The sequence below is a fragment of the Carcharhinus amblyrhynchos genome, chromosome 5 (assembly GCF_965287045.1).
Source record: "Carcharhinus amblyrhynchos chromosome 5, sCarAmb.v2.hapA, whole genome shotgun sequence".
Lineage (NCBI taxonomy): Eukaryota > Metazoa > Chordata > Chondrichthyes > Carcharhiniformes > Carcharhinidae > Carcharhinus > Carcharhinus amblyrhynchos.
Window position 1 is genome coordinate 94907277 of NC_137328.1, and position 22243 is coordinate 94929519.

Consider the following 22243-nt stretch of genomic DNA (forward strand, 5'->3'; position numbering starts at 1 on the left):
AGCAGATTTAAAACAGAAATGAGAATAAACTATTTCTCTCAAAAGTTGGTGAATCTGTGGAATTCACTGCCCTAGAATGTAGTGGATTCTGGGATATTCAGTAAATTTAAGTAGGAGATAGACAGATTTTTAATTAGTAAATGGTTGAAGGGTTATAGTGAATGGGCAGTAGAGTGGAGTTGAGGCCGATATGAAATCAGCCATGATCATATTGAATGGTGGAGCAGGCTTGAGGGATTGAATTGACTACTCCTGTTCCGAGTTCATGTGGAAGGATCTAACCAATGTCTCTTGGCATTCAATAGCAGTACCATTGCTGAATCGCTCACTACCACAAAGAGGGACTGGCTGACACTGGAGTCAATGCTCTAAACATTTTATTGAAAACTTCATCCACCAGTGGAAGTCAGAACAACCAACTAGATTTAAATCCACTTCAGAAGTAGAGTTATAAAAGCAATGAGTTTGTCCCGCATTTAAAGCATTGCAACAGGTCTACTAAAAGAGTAACCAGGAAATGTCTCCAGGTCACTAGATACTGTTCCACCATAGAAGATATGGTCTCACAATTGGCTTTCCCAGACCATTGTATATGGAAATTAGATTATTGAATTTACTTCAAAAGGAACCTCCTTCTCTAATTATTTTTGAGGTAAAAATGTTTTTCTATGTAATCACATTTTCAAAAGTCCAGTGTCTTTCCAGCCGCATCCTCAAACATCTACAAGAACTTCTCCCCTTTTCATCTCGTCCTATCAGCATATTATTTTATTCATTCCTCCCTCAACTGTTTACCCAGCCTGTCCTTAAATGCCTCAACTGCTCGAGGTAGCACAAGTTTCACTTCCCTATCACTTATTGGGTCAACAAGTTTCTCCTGAATGCCCTCTCAGGTTTTTCAGTGACTATATTATTGGCTGCTTCCTGATCAGATTAGGCAGCACAACAGACTGTAAAAATACTTCATCAGCATACAGGAAGTTCAAACATTTCCTTCGAACAGTTTTCTGCTTCTGTCAAGAGATTCTCATTGAGACGTATAAGATGATGAATGGGATGGATAGGATAGAGGTGGAGAGACTCTTCCCGCTCAGAAAGGACAGTAGGACTAGGGGGCACAGCCTCAAAATAAAGGGGGGCGGTTTAGAACGGAGTTGAGGAAGAACTTCTTCACTCAAAGGGTGGTGAATCTCTGGAATTCTCTGCCCGTTGAAGTGGTGGAGGCTGCCTCACTAAATATTTTTAAGAAGCGGGTTGATGGGTTTTTGACAAGAGAGGGGATTAGGGGTGATGGGGAGAGGGCGGGAATGTGGAACTGAGCCACGACAGATCAGCCATGATCTTATTGAATGGCGGGGCAGGCTCGAAGGGCCAGATGGCCTACTCTTGCTCCTATTTCTTATGTTCTTATGTTCTTATGATTCGAAGCGAACAAAACTGCAGCCAATTCAGTTTCAGAGTTGCTGCAAAATAATTCAGATGAAATGGAGATGCAAATTGCTGCAATGAGTGACTTACTGGAGGAGCCCCTGCAGAAATATTATGCAAATTACGTCAAAAAGGAGCCAGGCGAAGCGGATAAGAAAAGCACTTTACAGTCGATGCTAAAACAGCTTCTTAAGTTTATTCACAGTAAGGACGACATGTTTGCGGATGACTTCATCCTGGTTGGGAGCATTGCAGATGGAACCAAAGCAGAGGCTGTGGATGAACTGGATGTACTCGTTCCCCTGCAAAAGGATAAACTTAAGGTTACTCCAAATGACAAGAATTTGGAAAAACTTTCAATTGACGAGCGTGTAAACGGGATGTGGAGTTGCTTTGCTCATGATGGAACTATCTTGAAACTGTTGGAGCTGGTAACTGAATATAAACAGACGTACCACAAAGATAATCCTTTCTTTAAAGGTAAAGACAGATATAGCACTGTCTAAAAATGTTTTAGCCTTTTGGCCAATCAGTTTTGACCATTAACAAGTAAAAATATTTGAATTTTTCGAAGGCTAGAGGGTGTGGTACCAATATCAAAACAGCAAGAAGCTACATCTGATGGTAAAGCAACAACTGGTTTTCAGTGTTATTACCTCTAGTCATTGTCACACGCTGTTATCTAGTTGCTGGGGAACCTAAAGCATGATGTGGGTATGCCGGAGTTGGACTGGCGTAAACACAGTAAAAAGTCTGACAACACCAGGTTTTAGTCCAACCTATTTATTTGATAATATACTCGCAAGCTTTCGGGTTAGCCCCTTCGTCAGGTGATCTGTACCCTCTCCAAAGCCTCCACATCCTTCTGGTAATGTGACGACCAGAATTGAATACTATATTTCAAGTGCGGCCTAACTAAGGTTCTATAAAGCTGCAACGTGACTTGCCAATTTTCGTCACCTGACGAAGGGGCTAACCCGAAAGCTTGCGAGTATACTATCAAATAAATAGGTTGGACTAAAACCTGGTGTTGTCAGACTTTTTACTGAACCTAAAGCAAGCAAACTTGTCAGTGCTGGAAAGCCAAAAAAAAGCAAAAATGAAGGGGAACAATGGCAAGCGCTCTGCAGTGTTGTATGCCCAATCTTAGCTGAAACTATCATGGAGAATGTCCCTTTCACTCCAGGGACCTCCTCGTAGGAGGGAGAGAAAATAAAATGCGAGCGACCCTCTGATTTCCCTGATCTAGTGCTACATTCTGCCTGCCCTACAGCCAGTGTCTCAAAAGACACCGAGAAGGTTTATGTCCTCTGGTAAAAGAAAGATATGATTGAGAGCACAGCAGGAGCTGTTGTTCAGATGTTAATCTGCTCAGTGAGTGATCACAGAAACCCTACAGTGCAGAAAGAGGCTATTTAGCCCATGGAGTCTGCACCAACCACAACCCCACACAGGCCCAACCTCCATGTGTTTACCCACTAATCCCTCTAACCTACACATCTCAGGACACTGAAGGGCAATTTTAGCTCAGCCAATCAACCTAACCTGTGCATCTTTGGACTGTGAGAGGAAACCCACACAGTCACAAGGAGAATGTGCAAACGCCACACAGACAGTGACCCAAGCTAGGAATTGAAGCCAGGTCCCTGGAGCTGTGAAGCAGCAGTGCTAACCACTGCACTACCGTGCCGCCCCTGCTCCTTATGCTGATCAAAGTATAACTAAATACAAGATTGTGATGGTTAATTATGCAATACTACTGGATAAACAGGTTATTCAAGAGTAAGAAAGTGATACTTATCTCAGAATCAGAAATAAACATAAAGACACTGGTCAGTGATTTTTATATTATGATATATCTGTGATCCCTCTAGCCCAGAAAATTATGTTCCAAAGAACAAAAGAACAAAGAAAATTACAGCACAGGGACAGGCCCTTCGGCCCTCCAAGCCTGCACCAACCACGCTGCCCAACTTAACTGAAACCCCCTACCCTTCTGGGGACCATATCCCTCCATTCCCATTCTATTCACATATTTGTCAAGACGTCCCTTAAAAGTCACAACCGTATCCGCTTCCGCTACCTCCCCTGGCAACGGGTTCCAAGCATCCAGCGCCCTCTGTGTAAAAAATCTGCTCCATACATCTCCTTTAAACCTCACCTCTTGAACCTTAAACCTGTGCCCCCTAGCAATTGACTCATCCACTCTGGGAAAAAGCTTCTGACTATCCACTTTGTCCATGTCTCTCATAATCTTGTAGACTTCTATCAGGTCGCCCCTCAACCTCCATCATTCCAGTGAGAACAAACCAAGTTTCTCCAACCTCTCCTCATAGCTAATGCCCTCCACACCAGGCAACAACCTGGTAAATTTTCTCTGTACCCTCTCCAAAGCCTCCACATCCTTCTGGTAATGTGACGACCAGAATTGAATACTATATTTCAAGTGCGGCCTAACTAAGGTTCTATAAAGCTGCAACGTGACTTGCCAATTTTTAAACTCAAAGCCCTGGCTGATAAAGGCAAGCATGACATATGACATCTTGACTACCTTCTCCACCTGCATTGCCACTTTCAGTGACCTGTGTACCTGTACACCCAGATCCCTTAAAGGTTCTGCCATTTACTGTATATTTCCTATCTGTATTAGACCTTCCAAAATGCATTACCTCACATTTGTCTGGATTAAACTCTGTTTGCCAACTCTCCGCCCAAATCTCCAACTAATCTATATCCTGCTGTATCCTCTGATAGTCCTCATGGCTATCCGCAAATCCACCAACCTTTGTGTCATCCACAAACTTACTAATCAAACCAGTTACAAACCAAATCATTTATATATATTACAAACAGCAAAGATCCCAGTACTCATCTCTGAGGGACAACACTTGTCACAGCCTCCATTCAGAAATGCACCCTTCCACTGCTACCCTGTCTTCTTTGACCGAGCCAGTTTTGTATCCACCTTGCTAGCTTACCTCTGATCCCATGCAACTTCACCTTCTGCAGCAGTCTGCCATGAGGGACCTTGTCAAAGGCCTTACTGAAGTCCATGTAGACAACATCCTCATCAATCATATTCCACATAGCATTCAATCATTAGTAGACAGGTTATGAGTGAAAGGTAGATCGACTATCTTTGGAGAGAATGGGGTTATTTATGTAGATAGTTTGAAGCAAGACAAATGGCTTTTTGATGTAGATGAATTCATTGTAAAAAAAACTATTTACTAATGCAGGCCCCTTTAAGAGCAAACTTAAGCAAACTTTAGCAAACTTAAGCAAACTTAAGAGCAAACTTTAAGAGCCCACTTAAGAGCAAATTAACTACTTTTGAAGTGGAAATATAATTGTCAGTTTCTACACAGCAAGCTCCCACGAGTCAGTGGATAAATGAACATACAATACGAAAGCCCCCATCGGGGCTGGGAACACAGGTGGGCAGGCAGGGTTGTTTGCTGGTCTACATGTCAGTTCCCTGTTTCCTGCCTCTGGGTCAATTCCTCTAAGTGCCGAGAAGACAACTAGCTAAGCGCCTATTAGGGCTATTTAAGGAGGCAAATCAGGATTTTCTAGTTGGCCTCCAGGTTCCTGGAGGTGATAGGAGTTGGTGCAGTTTCCTGGAGTCTGCCTCCCACTGGCGGACCAGGGGTCCTGCCTCCCACTGGCAGACCAAAGGGTCCCGCCTCCCACTGGCAGACCAAAGGGTCCCGCCTCCCACTGGCAGACCAAGCGGTCCCGCCTCCCACTGGCAGACCAAAGGGTCCCGCCTCCCACTGGCAGACCAAAGGGTCCCGCCTCCCACTGGCAGACCAAAGGGTCCCGCCTCCCACTGGCAGACCAAAGGGTCCCGCCTCCCACTGGCAGACCAAAGGGTCCCGCCTCCCACTGGCAGACCAAAGGGTCCGCCTCCCACTGGCAGACCAAAGGGTCCCGCCTCCCACTGGCAGACCAAAGGGTCCGCCTCCCACTGGCAGACCAAAGGGTCCTGCCTCCCACTGGCAGACCGGGGGTCCTGCCTCCCACTTTTTCTTGGTGACTATTTTAAATTGATGGCCTTTGGCTACACTCTTTCTGACAAGAGGGAACATTCTCTCTGTAACCACTATTATAATTTTAAATAGTTTTGCTTTCTTTATTCCTTCTTTCCTTTTCCCCACTTAGTCTTGCACCTTACAAGTAATGAGTGACCTTCTTACTCTTTCTACAAAACATGTTAACTCACATTTAGCTGTGTTGAACTTTATTTGCCAATTATTTTCCCCTTCTGCAAATCGATTAATGTGCTTTTTCTTATGATATTCCTTCTCGGTATTCAGGAATGACCATTATGGAACATCACTTCCCAACTTCTGCTATTCTGAATAACTACCCATCATTCCCGCTCTCTGTATTGTGTCTTGAAGCTAGCTAACACTGCATTTGGCCAGTTGATCCTGACTCCACGTTCTCTGACCTTACTCATTAGTCTATTATGTGGCAACTTATTATGACCTTTTGAAAATTTGGACAATTTATATCTACTGCAATACTATTGTCTACTTCGTTACCACCACAAAAATTTCAACAAGGTTGGTCAAACAAGATTTTGCTTTTGGAATATATGCTGACTATATTGTAACTATTATATTCACTATTATATATTTTTTCTAGGTATTCTTCTGTTCTCTTCTTTAGCAGCTTCATTATTTTTGTGACCACTGAAGTTAAGCTGATTAGTCTATACTTCCCTGGGAAATGTATTGTCTTTGTCCTTAATTATAGGAATTACATGTTTCTTCCCTAAATTCTTTTAAAATATGCAGATGCACACCGACCCCCGCCGACTATGGCAAGGTCTGAAAGACACAACAGGCTACAAGATGAAGGCATGCAAAATCACCAGCTCCAAAGCACCCCTCCCTGATAAGCTCAATGCATTCTGTGCCTGTTTTCAGCAAGAGGTCAGTGACAGCATGCCCTACACTCTGGAAGCCCTGGATGAACTTGTATCTGGGGTCACCATTGCAGATGTCAGAACAGGTTTCTTGAAGGTCAACCTACGGAAAGTGGCTGGCCTGGATGGGGTACCCGGACAAGCACTCAGATCCTGTGCGGATCAGCTGGCGGGGATTTCACAGACATCTTCAACCTCTCTTTACAACAATTTGAGGTCCCTATCTGCTTCAAGAAGACGATCACCCCAGTACCTAAGAAAAACCAAGCAGTGTGCCTTAATGACAATCGGCCAGTGGCTCTGACATCCATCATTATGAAGTGCTTTGAAAGGCTAGTCATGGCACAAATCAATTCCAGCCTCCCGGACTACCTCGATCCCTACAGTTTGCCGATCGCTGCAACAGGTCCACAGCAGACTCCATTTCCCTGACCCTGCACTCAACCCTGGAACAACTGGATAACAAGGACACCTATGTCAGACTCCTATTTATTGACTACTGCTCAGGCTTCAACACCATTACTCCCAGGAAATTCATCTCCAAACTCCATTGCCTGGGCTTTGGTACCTCTCTCTGCGACTGGATCCTGAACTTCCTACCTCACAGACCCCAATCAGTAAGGGTAGACAACAACTCCTCCTCCACGATCATCCTCAATATCGGTGTCCCACAAGGCTGTTCTCAGCCCCTTACTATACTCCTTGTACACCTATGACTGTGTGGCTAAATTCCCCTCCAATTCGATTTTCAAGTTTGCTGACGACACCATCATAGTGGGTCGGATCTCAAACAACGATGAGGTAGAGTACAGGAATGAGGTAGAGAATCTGGTGAACTGGTGTGGCAACAATAATCTCTCCCTCAATGTCAACAAAACGAAGGAGGTTGTCATTGACTACAGGAAGCGTAGTGGAGAACATGCCTCTGTCTACATCAACGGGGACAAAGTAGAAAAGGTTGACAGCTTCAATATTTTAGGTGTCCAGATCACCAACAGCCTGTCCTGGTCCTCCCATGCCAACACTATAGTTAAGGAAGCCCACCAACGCCTCTACTTTCTCAGAAGTTGAAGGAAATTTGGCATGTCATCTATGATTTTGCAGATGCACCATAGAAAGCATTCCTTCTAGTTGTATCAAAGCTTGGTATGGCTCCTGCTCTGCCCAAGACTGCAAGAAACTACAAAAGATCGTGAATGTAGCCCAATCAATCACGCCAACCAACCTCCCATCCATTGACTCTGTCTACATTTCCTGCTGCCTTGGCCAGGAAGCCAGCATAATTGAGGATCTCACACACGCTGGACATTGTCTCTTCCACCTTCTTCCTTCGGGAAAAAGATTTTAAAAAGTCTGACGTCACATACCAGCTGACTCAAGAACAGCTTCTTCCCTGCTGCTGTCAGACTTTTGAATGGACTTACCTTGAATTAAGTTGATCTTTCTGTACACCCTAGCTATGACTGTATCACTACATTCTGCATTTTCTTGTTTCCTTCTCTATGAATGGTATGCTTTGCACACAAGAAACAATATTTTTCACTGTATACTAATACATGTGACAATAATAAATCAAATCAAAAGATTGTAATCTGTCCAGATGAGAAGTTTTATCCAGTTTGAGTTTAAGGTTATTCAATTCATCTCCTTTTTAATTTTAAATGCTCTTCTTGCATTACCCATCACATCATTCAATGCTTTATCTATTTATTCCAGCTCTCTGAAAAATACCAAAGTAAAATAATTATTTAATATTTCTGTCATCTCTGTGTTGTTGCCTGTGATACTACCATATTCATCCCTTAAAGGTGTCAATCCCTTTTTACTGATGTGCTTAGTGGTATTATTAAAGGTTAAAGTAAAGTTGATTTATTAGTCACAAGTAGACTTACAGTAACACTGCAATTAAGTTATTATGAAAACCCCCTAGTCGCCACAGTCTGGCTGGCATCTGTACGGGTCAATGCACCTAACCAGCACATCTTTCAGACTGTGGGAGGAAACCGGAGCACCCAAAGAAAAGCCACACAGACATGGAGAGAATGTGCAAACACCACACAGACAGTGACATAATCCAGGAATCAAATCCATTGTACCACCGAGCCACCCACATTTTTATTATTATTGCTAGACAAATAATCCAGAAACTCAGCTAATATTCTGGGGACCTGGGTTCGAATCTCGCCAACACAAATGGTTTAATTTGAATTCAACAAAAAATTCTGGAATTAACAATCTACTGATGACCATGAAATCATTGTCGATTGTTGGAAAAACATCTGGTTTACCAATGTCCTTTGACGAAGGAAATCTGCCATCCTTACCTGGTCTGGCCTACATGTGACTCCAAACCCACAGCAATGTGGTCGTCTCTCAAATGCCCTTGGCAACTAGGGGTGGACAATAGATGCTAGCTAGCCAGCGATGCCCATGCTCAATGAATTAATAAAAAAAATTACTATTTGGTTTTATGTTCCTTAATAATTTACATCATAGTTCCTCTTTGCCTTTCTGATGGTTTTTTGACTTCTCTGAATTTCATAGAATTCCTTCAGTGTAGAAGGAGGCCATTCAGCTCTTCAGTTCTGCATCGACCACAATCCCACCCAAGCCCCATCCCCATAACCCCACACATTTACCCTTCTAATCCCCTGACACTAAGGGGCAATTTAGCACAGCCAATCAACCTAACCTGCACATCTTTGGACTGTGGGAGAAAACCAGAGCACCCAGAGGAAACCCATGCAGACACAGGGAAAATGTGCAAACTCCACACAGACAGTCACCCAAGGCCAGAATTGAACTTAGACCCCTGGCGCTGCAAGGCAGCAGTGCTAACCATTAGGCCACCTTGCTGCCCTTTGTATTCACTTTATTCATGCACTCTACTGCTGTCTGTATACTTAATGTAGGCCTCTTTCCTAACCCTCCGTTTTGCCCTATATCTTCCCTCATGTGAAAGGTTCCAGGGTGACAGATTGGAGAAGTTAGGCTATTTTCCTAGGAGAGATGTGGGCTGGAATTTTCCCCAAAATTACTAAGGGGCTGATCTTACCAGTTCGTTATGCCAGTCAATCAGCACAGCTCATGCCCAATTTCTCATCTCTTGTGATCTCACTGGCCACATTCTGCCGGCGAAATCAGTCTTGCTCCCTCCCCAAGTGAGAGGTTGATTTAAATATTAATCATATGCTTAGCATGTCATTAACAAGCCTGGGACGCAATTGCCTCGGCCCACTTACCTTAGTCCCCTCACTGGTTGAGGTCCTTACCGGAGCTCACCAGATGCGATAGCCTCGCCAGTGGGACCTGAGGCCATTGAAACCCTGGGTGGTTGGGGGCAGGGTCGGGCAGTGTCCATTGGGCAATGCCAGCCTGGGACCCTGGCAGTGCCAGCTGGCATCCAAACACTGTCAATTTGGCACCTTGGCAGTGCCCATCAGCAATAGTCAGTGCCAATGGGGTGAGGCCTGAAGGGCAGGGCCTAATGGGGTGGAATCTGAGGGGAGCAGGGCATTACGAGGGATGGCATTGACGAGGCAGAGGGGAGCTCCTTACGAGGGTGGGGGGTTGGTTGACTGGCCAGTGAGCTAAACGGGTTGCGATCGGCAGGGGTAGTGATTGGGGTGGGGGGGGCAATGTTTGGAGTGATGATTAGGGGACATGGGGGGCACTGTCTGTGGGGGATGACAGATCTCCCAGTACACTGTGTACACTGTGTGTACACATTGCACAAAGTAAACTGAGAGATCCCCTGTCACTCCCCTCTCCCTCCACACACAGACTATTGACACACTTGGAAGCTTTAATTAAAACAAGCTTTATTTAACAATACAGTTTAACTATAAAGAAAATAAATTAGCTTAACGTTTACCAATTAAACAATATTTATATGGGACAAGATATAATCCTTAACTTTTACCTATCTCTATTAGGTCCAATTCAAGCAATATTCCTCTTATTGACTTAAACTCCTCTCCAAAATCAGTTAGCAACACATAGTGCTTGGGTTTGGGCTGCCAGTCCTTGTGCCTCCAGAACACCTTCAGAGAGAGAGACAGCAAGGGAGACCTATCTCTCCAAACAGGTTTCAAACAGCAGTGTCCAGAGAGAACGAGAGATGCAGGTGTAAAAGATGAGGATTATACTAAGCTTATTGAACAGGTCAGTGGTCAGTGTGAAGTACAGAAGGACACCATCATGACCGATAACTCAACCTTTGCCCAGAGATTTTAATGACATTGTGGCCATGGACCTTAAAATCTGGGATAAGGCAAACAATATATTCATTTTTTAGTTTGTAAATTTAGCAACCAGATTTAGTAAATCAACCATTGCACGCAGTAAAGAAACGAGTAATCCTGGATCAGATCATGGAAAAATGGATAGGGACAGGGGTGGGGCCACTAGCAAAGTTCCTTACAATTGATATTGGGGGGGTGGGTGTGTGGAGAGAGGGGGGGCTATTTGCGAACAATGAGTTTAGCAATGTGTGTGAAAACATGAATATCACAGTCATGATATGACTACAGGAAGCTCATTTAGTAATGGGGTGCGTGAGAGGATCCATGCAGTAATAGATGAGATGCTCCCAAAATTTTGGCATTGCAAGTTAAATTCAGCCTTAGCATAGGCAGTACACGCAAACAACTCATTACAGAGGTTGGGGGCTATAGACCATATCAATGAGTATTTGGTAGAAATCCTAAAATTCTGTCCATTTTCAATGACCAGCCTCCAGTTTGGGAAGGGACCACAATTAGCTCTGCCTTTGCTTAGCATTTAAATGCATTGCATATAAGTAGAAGAGCATTTTTGGAAGCAGAAGTCTCTGAAAGAATTCACAGAGCTTTAAGGCACGATGTACAGCCATCAAGTACCATTTTTCAGCAAGGAGGCATAGTGTACTATAAAAAAGGCAATTTTAATTAACGGAAAGGCCCAGTGGAGGTTATAGATATAGACGGCAAAATGATTGTTTTGCAACATGGTAATCAGACTATTAAGGTACAGTAATCATTCAGAATGGGTACAGATCACAAACTTCTGAATTTAGAAAGAGCAGACGAACATGGTGAGGAACCAGGGTCATCTGAAACTCATAAATTACAGAATTATGAGGACCAGTTAGCTGAAATAGACAGGGTATTTGCAGAGGGGCACAATACTTCTAATGACCTAGAACAGGCCATTTACACCAAAGGATAACTGCCAAAAGTTGGTACAAAAGTGACTTACTTATGGAAGGGTCTAGTCAATGGAAGGATGCAACTGTCATTATTGGAGCAGGGAAGGCCACTGGAAAGTATTGACACTGGTTGAATGTAAAGAATACATGGGACAATGTCAGGACCATAGATTGGGAACATGAGTTCAGAAATGGAGGGCACAGAGTCGTAACACCAGTTCAGATAGTAAATCCAATAGTGAATGTGATTACAGGGAGAGATTGAGAACTTTGAAAGAACATCCCACACCAGGAGGGAAAGATCAAACAATGGTAGTACTGAACGAGATATCAGGCGGGATAGGGGAAGCAGCTTGACAAGTTGTCAGAATATGAGTAAGATTACAAATGCTAACAGGAGAAGAAGCCCACATGCTTGTAAGAGTTTGGTGGCTTCCAATAAATTAGATGAAAAAGTTATAAAATATGCCAAAGAGCAAGAACTGCACAGTTGGAGTAAATTTGGGGGAGACATGGAGGTGCCAGATAGGGGACAAAGAGCTCTATCTCATGGATGGATTTACACAGAAAAGGTGCTTGTAAGTCAAAGGCCAGGCTTGTGGCAAAGGGATTTGAAGAAAACTTAGAAGACCAAGATTTAAGGTTGGATTCACCTACAGCAGGAAAAGTTATTTTAAAGATCTTCTTGGCTCTGTTACCTACAAAGGCATGGGAATGCATATCTATAGATATAAAAGCTGCCTTTTTGCAGAGGCAACAGCTTCAGAGAGACTCTTTCTCTGTCCTCCTAAAGAGGCAGCTAACACAGAAGGGGTACTCAGGAAGTTAAATAAATGTGTATATGGGCTAAATGATGCATTTAGAGTTCGATACTTTTTGGTAAGGTCAGTTTTGTTAAAGTTAGGCTGTTGCCAGTTGAAAACAGATCCTGCAATGTATTACCAGCACCATGAAGGAAATTTTTCTGGTATCTTTATGATGCATGTCGATAATTCTTTTGTGGGGTGGTAGGAATGATTTCAAAGCTATCGTAATCTCTGGGCTGAGGAAGGAATTCAGGGTTGGAAGTCAGGCTTCAGGCACTTTCAAATATATTGGGCTGGACTGAGACTGAGTCAGGTGTCACTTTACGTCAGCAATGGGGACAAAGTAGAAAGGGTTGAGACCTTCAACTTCTTAGGTGTCCAGATCACCAACAACCTCTCCTGGTCCCCCCATGCTGACACTATAGTTAAGAAAGCTCACCAACGCCTCTACTTTCTCAGAAGACGAAGGAAACTCTTTCCAACTTTTACAGATGCACCATAAAAAGCACTCCTCCTGGTTGTATCACAGCTGGGTTAGGTGCCTGCTCTGCCCAAGACCACAAGAAACTGGAAAAGGTCATGAATGTAGCCCAATCCATCACGCAAACCAGTCTCCCACCCATTGACTCTGTCTACGCTTTCTGCTGCCTCGGCAAAACAGCCAGCATAATTAAGGACCCCACGCACCCCGAACATTCCTTTTCCAACTTTTTTCATCGGGAAAAAGATACAAAAGTCTCAGGTCATTTACCAACTGACTCAAGTACAGCTTCTTCCCTGCTGCTGTCAGACTTTTGAATGGACCTCCCTTGCACTAGATTGATCTTTCTCTACACTCTAGCTATGACTGCAACACTACATTCTGCACTCTCTCAATTCTTTTGCTATGAACGGTATGTTTTGTGTGTATAGCCCGCAAGAAACAATACTTTTCACTGTAATCTAATACATGTGACAACAATAAATCAAATCAAATAATGCAAGTTAGGTAGCCATCTTGGCTGTAAGGTCATGTCATTTTAGTCTGCACTTTCAAAAATCTGTTTTTAAAAATTCAATTCATGTTTCTGGCTATTGGATTAAAACTAATCATTTGGCATAAGCACATCTTCATGATCACCCCACACCCGTCTCCAACCCCTTCACTACCTCTTCTGTCCAGTTAATACCAGAGTGTGTGAAATTCCCCATGATTATTATTCTATATTTTTATTAAATTCCCTAATTCCTCTATGTTTCTTCCTCCATCTCCCTTCCACAATCAGGTGGTCTATAGAGTACACCTATTAGTGTGGTGAATCATTTATGATCTCTTATCTTTATCCATATGGATTGTATTTTTGTCTTGTTGATCACTGCTGACATAATATTCTGAACATGCGCAATTACTCCACCTCCCCTTTTTCTGAGATCTTCAGGTCTTTCCAGAATCAATGGGGATATAAGTGGATCACCTCAGTTTTCCCACAGAGATGCTGGTTGTGCTGGCATTTATCTCATCTAAAGATGTTATACCTGCACTTTTCCCAATCCTGATTTTTCTGTAGCCGTGGCCCATATTGCCCCTACTATGTCTCATTCCTCCAAATCCTGATTGCCTCCCATTTTATTGTTTTATTGCAGTGTGGATTGCTGTCCTCTTAAACAAAATTAATAGGATTTTCCCTCATTTGATGTTAACCATTGTTTAGACTCCTGTAACTCTAGTTATTCATTTGAATCAATGTTCTGCTTTACTTAGGGTTAAACAATCATTCTGTATTAGTGATACAGAACCTGTCATAGTCTTGTTCTTATGGATAGTCAGATAAAAATGGTTCCTGATGAGCGCTACTACAGAATGCCAATGTTTTTTAAAGTATTTTGCAAGCTACCACTTAATTGTGATTACATTTGTCCCAAATTGAAGGAAATTCAGCTTTGACATTCAATGTTATACTGTATCTCATTTATTTGGTATCTTATGCATTTAACTGATGATGAAATGTACTTTTAGTTAGGAAAAAGAAGATTACAGCTGCAGCTTTGCCTCTGATGATCGACTGGATAAAAATTGACATGGTGCTTTGCACTGAAGATGCCCTTCAATATTCTGATGTGAAATGGCCTTTTCCAAAATGGCTGAATGGCCAGTCCAAATGGCTGAGCGATCAACAACAAAAACATGTCAGAGACATGGGCATAGATGTGACATGTCATGGAATACAATGGAGGTAAAAAAAATGTAGTTGTTTGACTAAACTGACCATGTAAATCAGTGTTGTTATCAGGATCTCAAGAGTCACATAGCAGTTGGTCTGCAAAATGTTATACAATGCACACTGATAAGTTATTTAACGTGCATATCAGTAAATGATAATGGTAAGTTTATGAAAGCTTTGATCTGTATTCTCTTGAACAGTGAAAAGCACTCTGTGGACTGACTACAGACTTGGTGCTGCCTCTGGAAAGGGCTCTTGGAGCTACGTAAGAATTAGAAACAGGAGTAGATCCACAGCCCTTCATGCTTGATCCAAATTCAATACAATCGTGATTCATTGTCTGCTTCAACTCCACTTGCCCACCCATCCCCATATCCCTGTTTTCCTGAGGGACCAAAAATCAATCTCTGTCTTAAGGAGATTTAACAATGGGGAGTCTACAATCCTCTAGGGTGGATAATTTCAAAGATTTGTAACCCTCTGAATGAAGAAACATTTCCTCATCCCACTTGTAAATAATCAGCCCCTGATCTTGAGACTGTGCCTCAGTTTTTAGCTACCCTACCCAAGGGAAACAACCTCTTAGTGTCTACTCTGTCATAGAAAAAATAGGAGCAGGAGGAGGCCATTTGGTCCTTCAAGCCTGCTCCGCCATTCATTATGACCATGGCTGATCATCCAACTCAATAGCCTGATCCCACCTTCCCCCCATATCCTTTGATCCCTTTTGCCTAAGTGCTATGTCTAATTGCTTCTTGAAAAAATACAATGTTTTGGTCTCAATTACTTTGTATGGTAGTGAATTCCATAGGCTGACCACTCTCTGGGTGAAGAAATTTCTCCTCATCTCTGTCCTAAATGGTCTACCCTGTATCCTCAGACTTTGACCTCTGGTTCTGGACACCCCTACCATTGGAATATCCTTGTTGACTCTACCATGCCTAGTCCCGTTAGAATTTTATAGGTATCTACGAAATCCCTACTTATTCTTTTGAACTCTAGCGAATACAGTCCTAACTGATTCAATCTCTCTCATACATCAGTCCCACCAACCAAGGAATCAATCTGGTAAATCTTCCTGCACTCCTTCTAGAGCAAGAACATCCTTCCTCAGATAAGGAGACCAGAACTGCACACAATATGCCAGTTGTGGCCTCATCAATAATTGCATCAAATCTTCTCAAAATTCTGAGTGTTTCCATGATTCACCTCCTATTCTCTTCCAGAGAGTACAGGTCCAGTTTACAAAGTCTCATCATAGGATATCCTGGCCGTCCCAGAAACCAATCAAATGAACCTTTTCTTCTCCTGCCTCCAGCACAACAACATTCTTCCTCAGATGTGGGGGCCAAAACTATACAGAGTGCTCCTGGTGTGGGCTCACTAAAACCCTAAATAATTTGAAAAGAATCACTTTATTCTTGTAGTCCAATCCAGGGGTGGGCCTGGGTAAGATGATCTTTGGAGAGTCAGTGCAGACTCATTGGGCACAATAGCCTCCTTTTGCATACTAAGATCAAAGGAACAATGCTAAAGACATAAGTTAAATATTATTTACCCTTTCCTGCTGTCATCACCACTCACAGTAAAAAAAAATACTGGGTGCCTCTGTCAACAAACTATTGCTCCAATGTCACTTTCCTCTTCCAAGTCCTTGAATGTGCTGTCATCTTTTACATCTGTGACTATTTTTCCCAGAACTGACATTTGCCAAGGTACTGAAATGGCTTTTACCAAATAACAAAGTGACTATTTGTCTTTTTTGAATAAGTTTACAATTCTTGACATAGGGGATCACATCATCCTCTTCCAATACTTCTCCACCAATATCTAGCTGGGTGGGACTGCACCTGTCTGCTTCCATTCTTATCTATCATAACTATTCTTTAACTATGATTATATGATTCTAATCATAGCTAAAGAATCATATGAAGTGGCTTCTGTTCTTGCTTCTGGACCATGGTTGCCTCTGGTGTTCCTCATGGGTCTATATTTCCCTCCTATTTCTCAACTACATGTTACTCCTCAATGATAGCATCCAAAAACAGAGCATTAGATTTCACAGATACACTGGTGACACCCAGCACCACTATCTCAGTGGCGTGTTTTTCCCAACCCTTGGGTTTTCATGATCTAATTTTACTAATACTGAATGGCAAACTTGGGTTAGGATTAAGGTTAGTTTTCACACACACATACACACCACCACCACTCCCTCGACCCCTTTTACACACACACACACACACACACACACACACACACACACACACACACACACACACACACACACACACACACGCGCATGCATGCACGCACACACACGCACAGTGGGGTGGCGAGATGGAAAAGGAGTTTTGCAGTACCGGAACCAATAAAAAATAAATAAAAGAAATTACTGCAGATGCTGGAATCTGAAACCAAAAGAGAAAATGCTGGGAAATCTGCAGTAGCTGTAAGGAGAGAAAAGAGCTGACATTTCAAGTCCAGACCCTTTGCCAAAGCTAAAAGGCACAGAAAGTGGGAAATATTTATACTAGTGGGTGAGGGAATGAAAGTTTAGCCATAGCCACAGAAAGGCTGCTAATGGCAGTCCCTAGAGAGAATAGAAAGAGTGAATGGCCAGACAGTAGAGAAGCTAAACTCAGAGGGTAAGCTGTGAGAGATGAAGATGTTGGGGGAGGTGTGAGATGGGTGGGAGAGAAGTAAAATTGAGAAAAAGGAGGAAAGGGAAAGCAAATGGGGAGTAAAGGTAAAGAAAGGGGGAATAGAATGGGGGAAAGAGTTGGGGGGGAAGGACAGTAAAGAAATAAAAGGTAGAGAACAGTTAAAAAGGAAATGAAATGAAAACAAAGAGGTTGAGGCGGGGTAGAGCTAATCATCTGAAGCTGTTGAATCAATGTTGAGACTGGAAGGCTGTAAAGTGCTTAGTCAGAAGATAAGATGCAACCATGGTCCTGACTGTGCATGGACCGAAGGTGTTCAGCAAAATGATCACCCAGTCTACATTTGGTCACTCTGATATAGTGGAAGCCACATTGGGAGCAGTGAATGCAATAGGTCAAATTGAAAGAGGTGCAAATGAAATGCTGCTTAACCTGGAATGAGTGTTTAAGACTTTGGATGGTGAGCAATGGAAGAGGTAAAGGGGCAGGTGTCACATCTTCTGTGATTGCACAAAAAATAAATATTTGTTCACATGAGATGCAAAGTCCAAAGAGAGTACAATTTTTTAGTTGTGACTGACACCACATGATGAAGTAGGTATGCAGAGATTGAGTCAGTTCTGTAGGCAATGGTTCAAAGTGTTCCAGCATAGTTAGGCTAGATGGACATGTTGTTCCGCTTGGAGGCGCTTGCTTCTTTAGGGCTCAATAACAGACTGATTATTTCTTAGTTGTTAAAAGTATATTGGGATTTCCGAGTGATCACTTGAGTCACGTGACCTTCCTTCTCCACAATGACATCAAAAGGGGTGTTTATCCTGCATCTGGATTTGGCTTTGATTTCAGGACCGATAATGTCTCTGTCATTAGTCATTGAAAGAGATATCTGTGTTGAGGGTCTGAAATTTAGGAAGCCATTATCCAGGCAGACCCACTGACTCTGCCAGCTTGGTGAGTTTATCACAGGCAAATTACATCCCTGGAGTTCCCTTTCAAAGTAGTCCGAAGAGTGAGAGATTCCAGAAGCTGAGACAAGAATTACTTTGTCCTTGAAACTCTTCGGGGTAGCCAACCATGCAGTAATACGACACGTAGCAGCCATTGTTTTAGTTCAGCAGGAAATCAATTTTTCAAAATAGCAATAAAGAAAAAATTTTGAATATATGGTTGGGGAGGAGGGTACAGGGGTTGGGGTGGTGCGGGCGGCATTCATCTCGTCCAGTGCACTAATTGAACAGTCTGAGTCTGGCATTGACGCATCCTCTGGCGACTTGAACATACATGTTGAGTCGAGGGCAGCGGCCTTCCGGAGGGGTCCAATTCGATTCTTTCCTCTTCGGATGCCTCTATCAGCTGTTCCGGTTCATTCATATCACTCCCATCCTACTTCCCATTTTTAGCCACCTAGATTCCATAGTATTGAATTTTCACCTTTACTTCCCTCTTTTTCCACTATTGCACTCTTCTCAATGAACATTCTTCTTAAAACTCACTTATTTTACTGAGCTTTTGTGGAAAGGTATTTTGTTTTTTGCCTGAGAATCCGTTTTTGATCACGCGTTTGCAAAAGCACTTTGGGTTGTTGGTCTTCATCAGGCCTTTTAAAGAAATGCAGCTTGTTGTTGATCCTGAGCTTATTTTTAACTTTTAAGTGTCAGTAATCAACTCGTTTAGAATATCTCTTTGTGACAACAGGCATTCGAGATTGATTATTGCTGCAATTACAGAACAAAATTGTGCAGTCAGAGTTGCTATAATTTATAACCACATGCTGTGTGAGGGAAAATTACAGCAATGCATTTTTTTTTAAAGGCCTTCCTTCTCAAGGATTGACGCATTTTTATTTGGCAACATTGATAGCAACGGTGGTCATCGAAAGAAAGCCTTCAAAATCTTAAAGTCTCTCAATAGTTACTATTGGACAGTGGATCGACTACATGAAAGCTATCAAGGAAAGAGCCGACCTTTTCTTGGATCCTTCATGATGAAGGTAGGTTTTGCAGTTATATTCTACATTAATTAGCACATTTAGCTTGTTCAAATTCTCACTGTTTTGCCTTTTTGCAGATTCTCTATTTACATGCAAGGGAAAAGTATCCAGAACCCCAGCAATGGGATTCACTGGGAAAGTCATTTTGCAACTTCTTGGATGTTTTAAACCAATGCTGCAATGAGAAACGCCTGGATCACTATTATCAAGCTAACGTCAACCTTTTTGTTCGTGTTGCTGATAAAACCTTCCAATGGTTACAGGAAAAAATCTGTAACATTCTAGAAGATCCAGAACAGGAGCTTTCTTGATCTATTTAGAAGAAACATGTCACATTAAGGTTAAATTAAGAACCAGGGATTGAAAGGGTTAATAATGATGCAAGTTTAAAAATCACATAAGCTGTAAGCTACTAGGTTCCAGCATACAGGGAAAGCTATGTGAAAACCATATGTCTTGATTAAAGTAGACACAGATAAGCATCAAGAATCATAAAAATACACACAAGACCTCCACTGAATTATGCACAGCTGGACCCTGCTAGTGTCTGTTCTAACAAGAGACAATGGAAAAGGAGAATTTATGTACCACAGATTAGAAAGCTGACTTCATAATTGCAGAGAAAGAAATACATGCTTGCTGTTTTTTAATTAGATAGAATGTACAAGTTGTAGTTGGACAACTATACCCTTCATGCATGATGTAAACCTAATCGATAGTTGTGAGTGGATACAGATATAACTTCTGTACAAATATACATCTTTGAATCATATATGCTAATTTCTTGTAACTGGATCTTAATTATAAATGTCTGTATAATTCTCCTGGTGAACCACTAGTTGGCACTCTGGGGTCAGCCTGTACTATAGTTCATAACAAAGGCCTTGTCTGAAATTCCAAGAAACTTCATCTGGTTTTCCTGAAAATGTGAAGTATACTATGGCCAAATAGCTATATTTTTCTAGAATGTCCGCAAGGTTCTCATAATCATAATTCCAGCAAAATTAGTGGAGAACAGTTCAAATAGCCAAAGTTACAGTGAATAATTTGGAAATGTCCTGCAGAAAGTTATCAGCCAAATCTGGACGTTCCCATTTGAAAATGTTTCTTTTGAATATAATATTGGGCTGAGCCTTCCCAACGGCATTAGGATCTCAACATTGAGAATGAATGTGGGGCCAAAAGTATGTGCTTAACATCAGAGTGCCCATGAGTGCAGCTTTACATGAGATGTGCTCCTAATTAGACCATTACTCCTTTATAGGGATTGATTAAGAAGGGCAAAATAAGCTAGCGGGGAGCATAAAAACTGACTGTAAAAGTTTCTATAGTTATGTAAAGAGGAAAGATTGACAAAAATGAATGTAGGTCCCTTACAGTCAGAAACGAGATAATTCATATTGGGGAACAAAGAAATGGCTGAGGAACTAAATTTGAACTTTGCTTCTATCTTCATAAAGGAAGACATTAATAGCATACCAGAAGTTCTACAAAAGACAAGTTTTAGTGCTGAAAGAAATCAGTATTTGTCGAAAAATATTTTTTGGTAAATTAGTGGTATTGAAGGCAGGTAAATCTCCAAGGCCTGATAATCTTCACCCCAGAGTCCTTTAGGAAGTGGCCCTAAAATAGTAGATCCATTGGTGGTCTTTTACTGGAATTCTTTGAGGATGTAACTAGTAGAATTGACCAGGGAGAACCAGTGGATGTGGTTTATTTAGGCTTTTAAAGGCTTTTGACAAGGTCTCACATGGCAGATTACTATGTAAAGTTAAAGTACATGGGATTGTGGATATTATCTTGAAATGGATGGAAAACTGGTCAGCAGGTAGGAAGCAACAATTTGGCATAAATTAATCCTTTCCTAATTGGCAGGCAATGACTAGTGGGATACTGCAGGGATCAGTGCTAGGACCCCAACTGTTCACATTCTATATGAATGATTTGGATAATGGAACTAAACGTATTATCTCCAAATCTGCAGATGATACTAAGTTTGGTGTGAGGATGAGCTGTGAGGAAAATGCATAGATGCTTCAGCATGATTTGCATAGGCTGAGTGTGTGGGGGCACATGCATGGCAGATGCAGTATAATGTGGATAAATATAAGGTTATCCACTTTGATAGCAGAAATTGTGCATCAGTTGCTGAAAGTAAGTGTGTGGGTACAGCAGGCAGTAAATAAGGCAAATGGTATGTTGGCTTCCATAGTGAGAGGATTTGAGTATAGGAATAAGAAAGTTTTACTGCGGTTGTACAGGGTGTTGGTGATGCCATACCCAGAGTATTGTGTGTGGAAGGTCTTATGAGGAAAGGCTGAGGGATTTGAGGTTATTTTCGTTAGAGAGAATAAGGTTAAGAGGTGACCTAATTGAGGCATACAAGATGATCAGAGGGTTAGATAGGGTGGACAGTGAGAGCCTTTTTCCTCGGATGGTGATGGCTAACACGAGGGGACATAGCTTTAAATTGAGGGGTGGTAATTATAGGACGGATGTCAGAGGTAGGTTCTTTACTCAGAGGATAGTAAGGCCGTGGAATGCCCTGCCTGCAGCAGTAGTGGACTCACCAACTTTAAGGGCATTCAAATGGTCATTGGATAGGCATATGGATAACATTGGAATAGTTTAGGTTAGAGGGTCATTAGATTCATTCCACTGGTCGGCGCAACATTGAGGGCCGAAGGGCCTATACTGCGCTGTAATGACCTATGTTCTATGTTTTGGTGTCCTTATTTGAGGAAGGATGTTCTTGCTATAGAGGGACAACAGCGAAGATTTACCAAGCTGATTCCTGGGATGGTAAGTCTGTCATATGAGGAGAGACTAAGTTATATTCATTGGAGTTTAGAAGAGTGAAAGGGGATCTCATAGAAACTTATAAAATTCTAACAGGATTAGATAGGGTAGGTTCAGAAAGAACATTCCCAATGGTGGGGGACTCCAGAACTAGGAATCATAGTTTGATGGTAAGGGGTAAATCTTTTAGGATTCACTACCATGGAAAGTAGTTGAGGTCGAAACATTGTCT

General features: G+C 42.2%; 1 protein-coding gene across 2 annotated transcripts; it reads left to right on the forward strand.

Moving 5' to 3' along the window:
• The first annotated feature begins 1431 nt into the window (after positions 1–1431).
• On the forward strand, positions 1432–19948 carry LOC145343475 (uncharacterized). 2 transcript variants are annotated; one of them, XM_080189719.1, is made up of 3 exons: positions 1432–1908; positions 14355–14571; positions 19290–19948. In XM_080189719.1, exons 1-3 carry the CDS (start codon positions 1485–1487, stop codon positions 19378–19380), a joined length of 732 nt encoding a protein of 243 aa, XP_080045845.1. In that variant the 5' UTR covers positions 1432–1484; the 3' UTR covers positions 19381–19948. The 2 variants fall into 2 exon arrangements, with proteins under 2 accessions (XP_080045845.1, XP_080045846.1); XM_080189720.1 differs by lacking the exons at positions 14355–14571; positions 19290–19948 and adding an exon at positions 6234–6372.
• Positions 19949–22243: the final 2295 nt, after the last annotated feature.

Coding starts and splice junctions, on each gene's coding strand:
- LOC145343475 (XM_080189719.1), top strand. CDS start 1,485: ATGGAGATGCAAATTGCTGCAATGAGTGACTTACTGGAGGAGCCCCTG. Junction 1,909..14,354: donor AGATAATCCTTTCTTTAAAG/GTAAAGACAGAT, acceptor ATGTACTTTTAG/TTAGGAAAAAGAAGATTACA. Junction 14,572..19,289: donor TGTCATGGAATACAATGGAG/GTAAAAAAAATG, acceptor GCCTTTTTGCAG/ATTCTCTATTTACATGCAAG.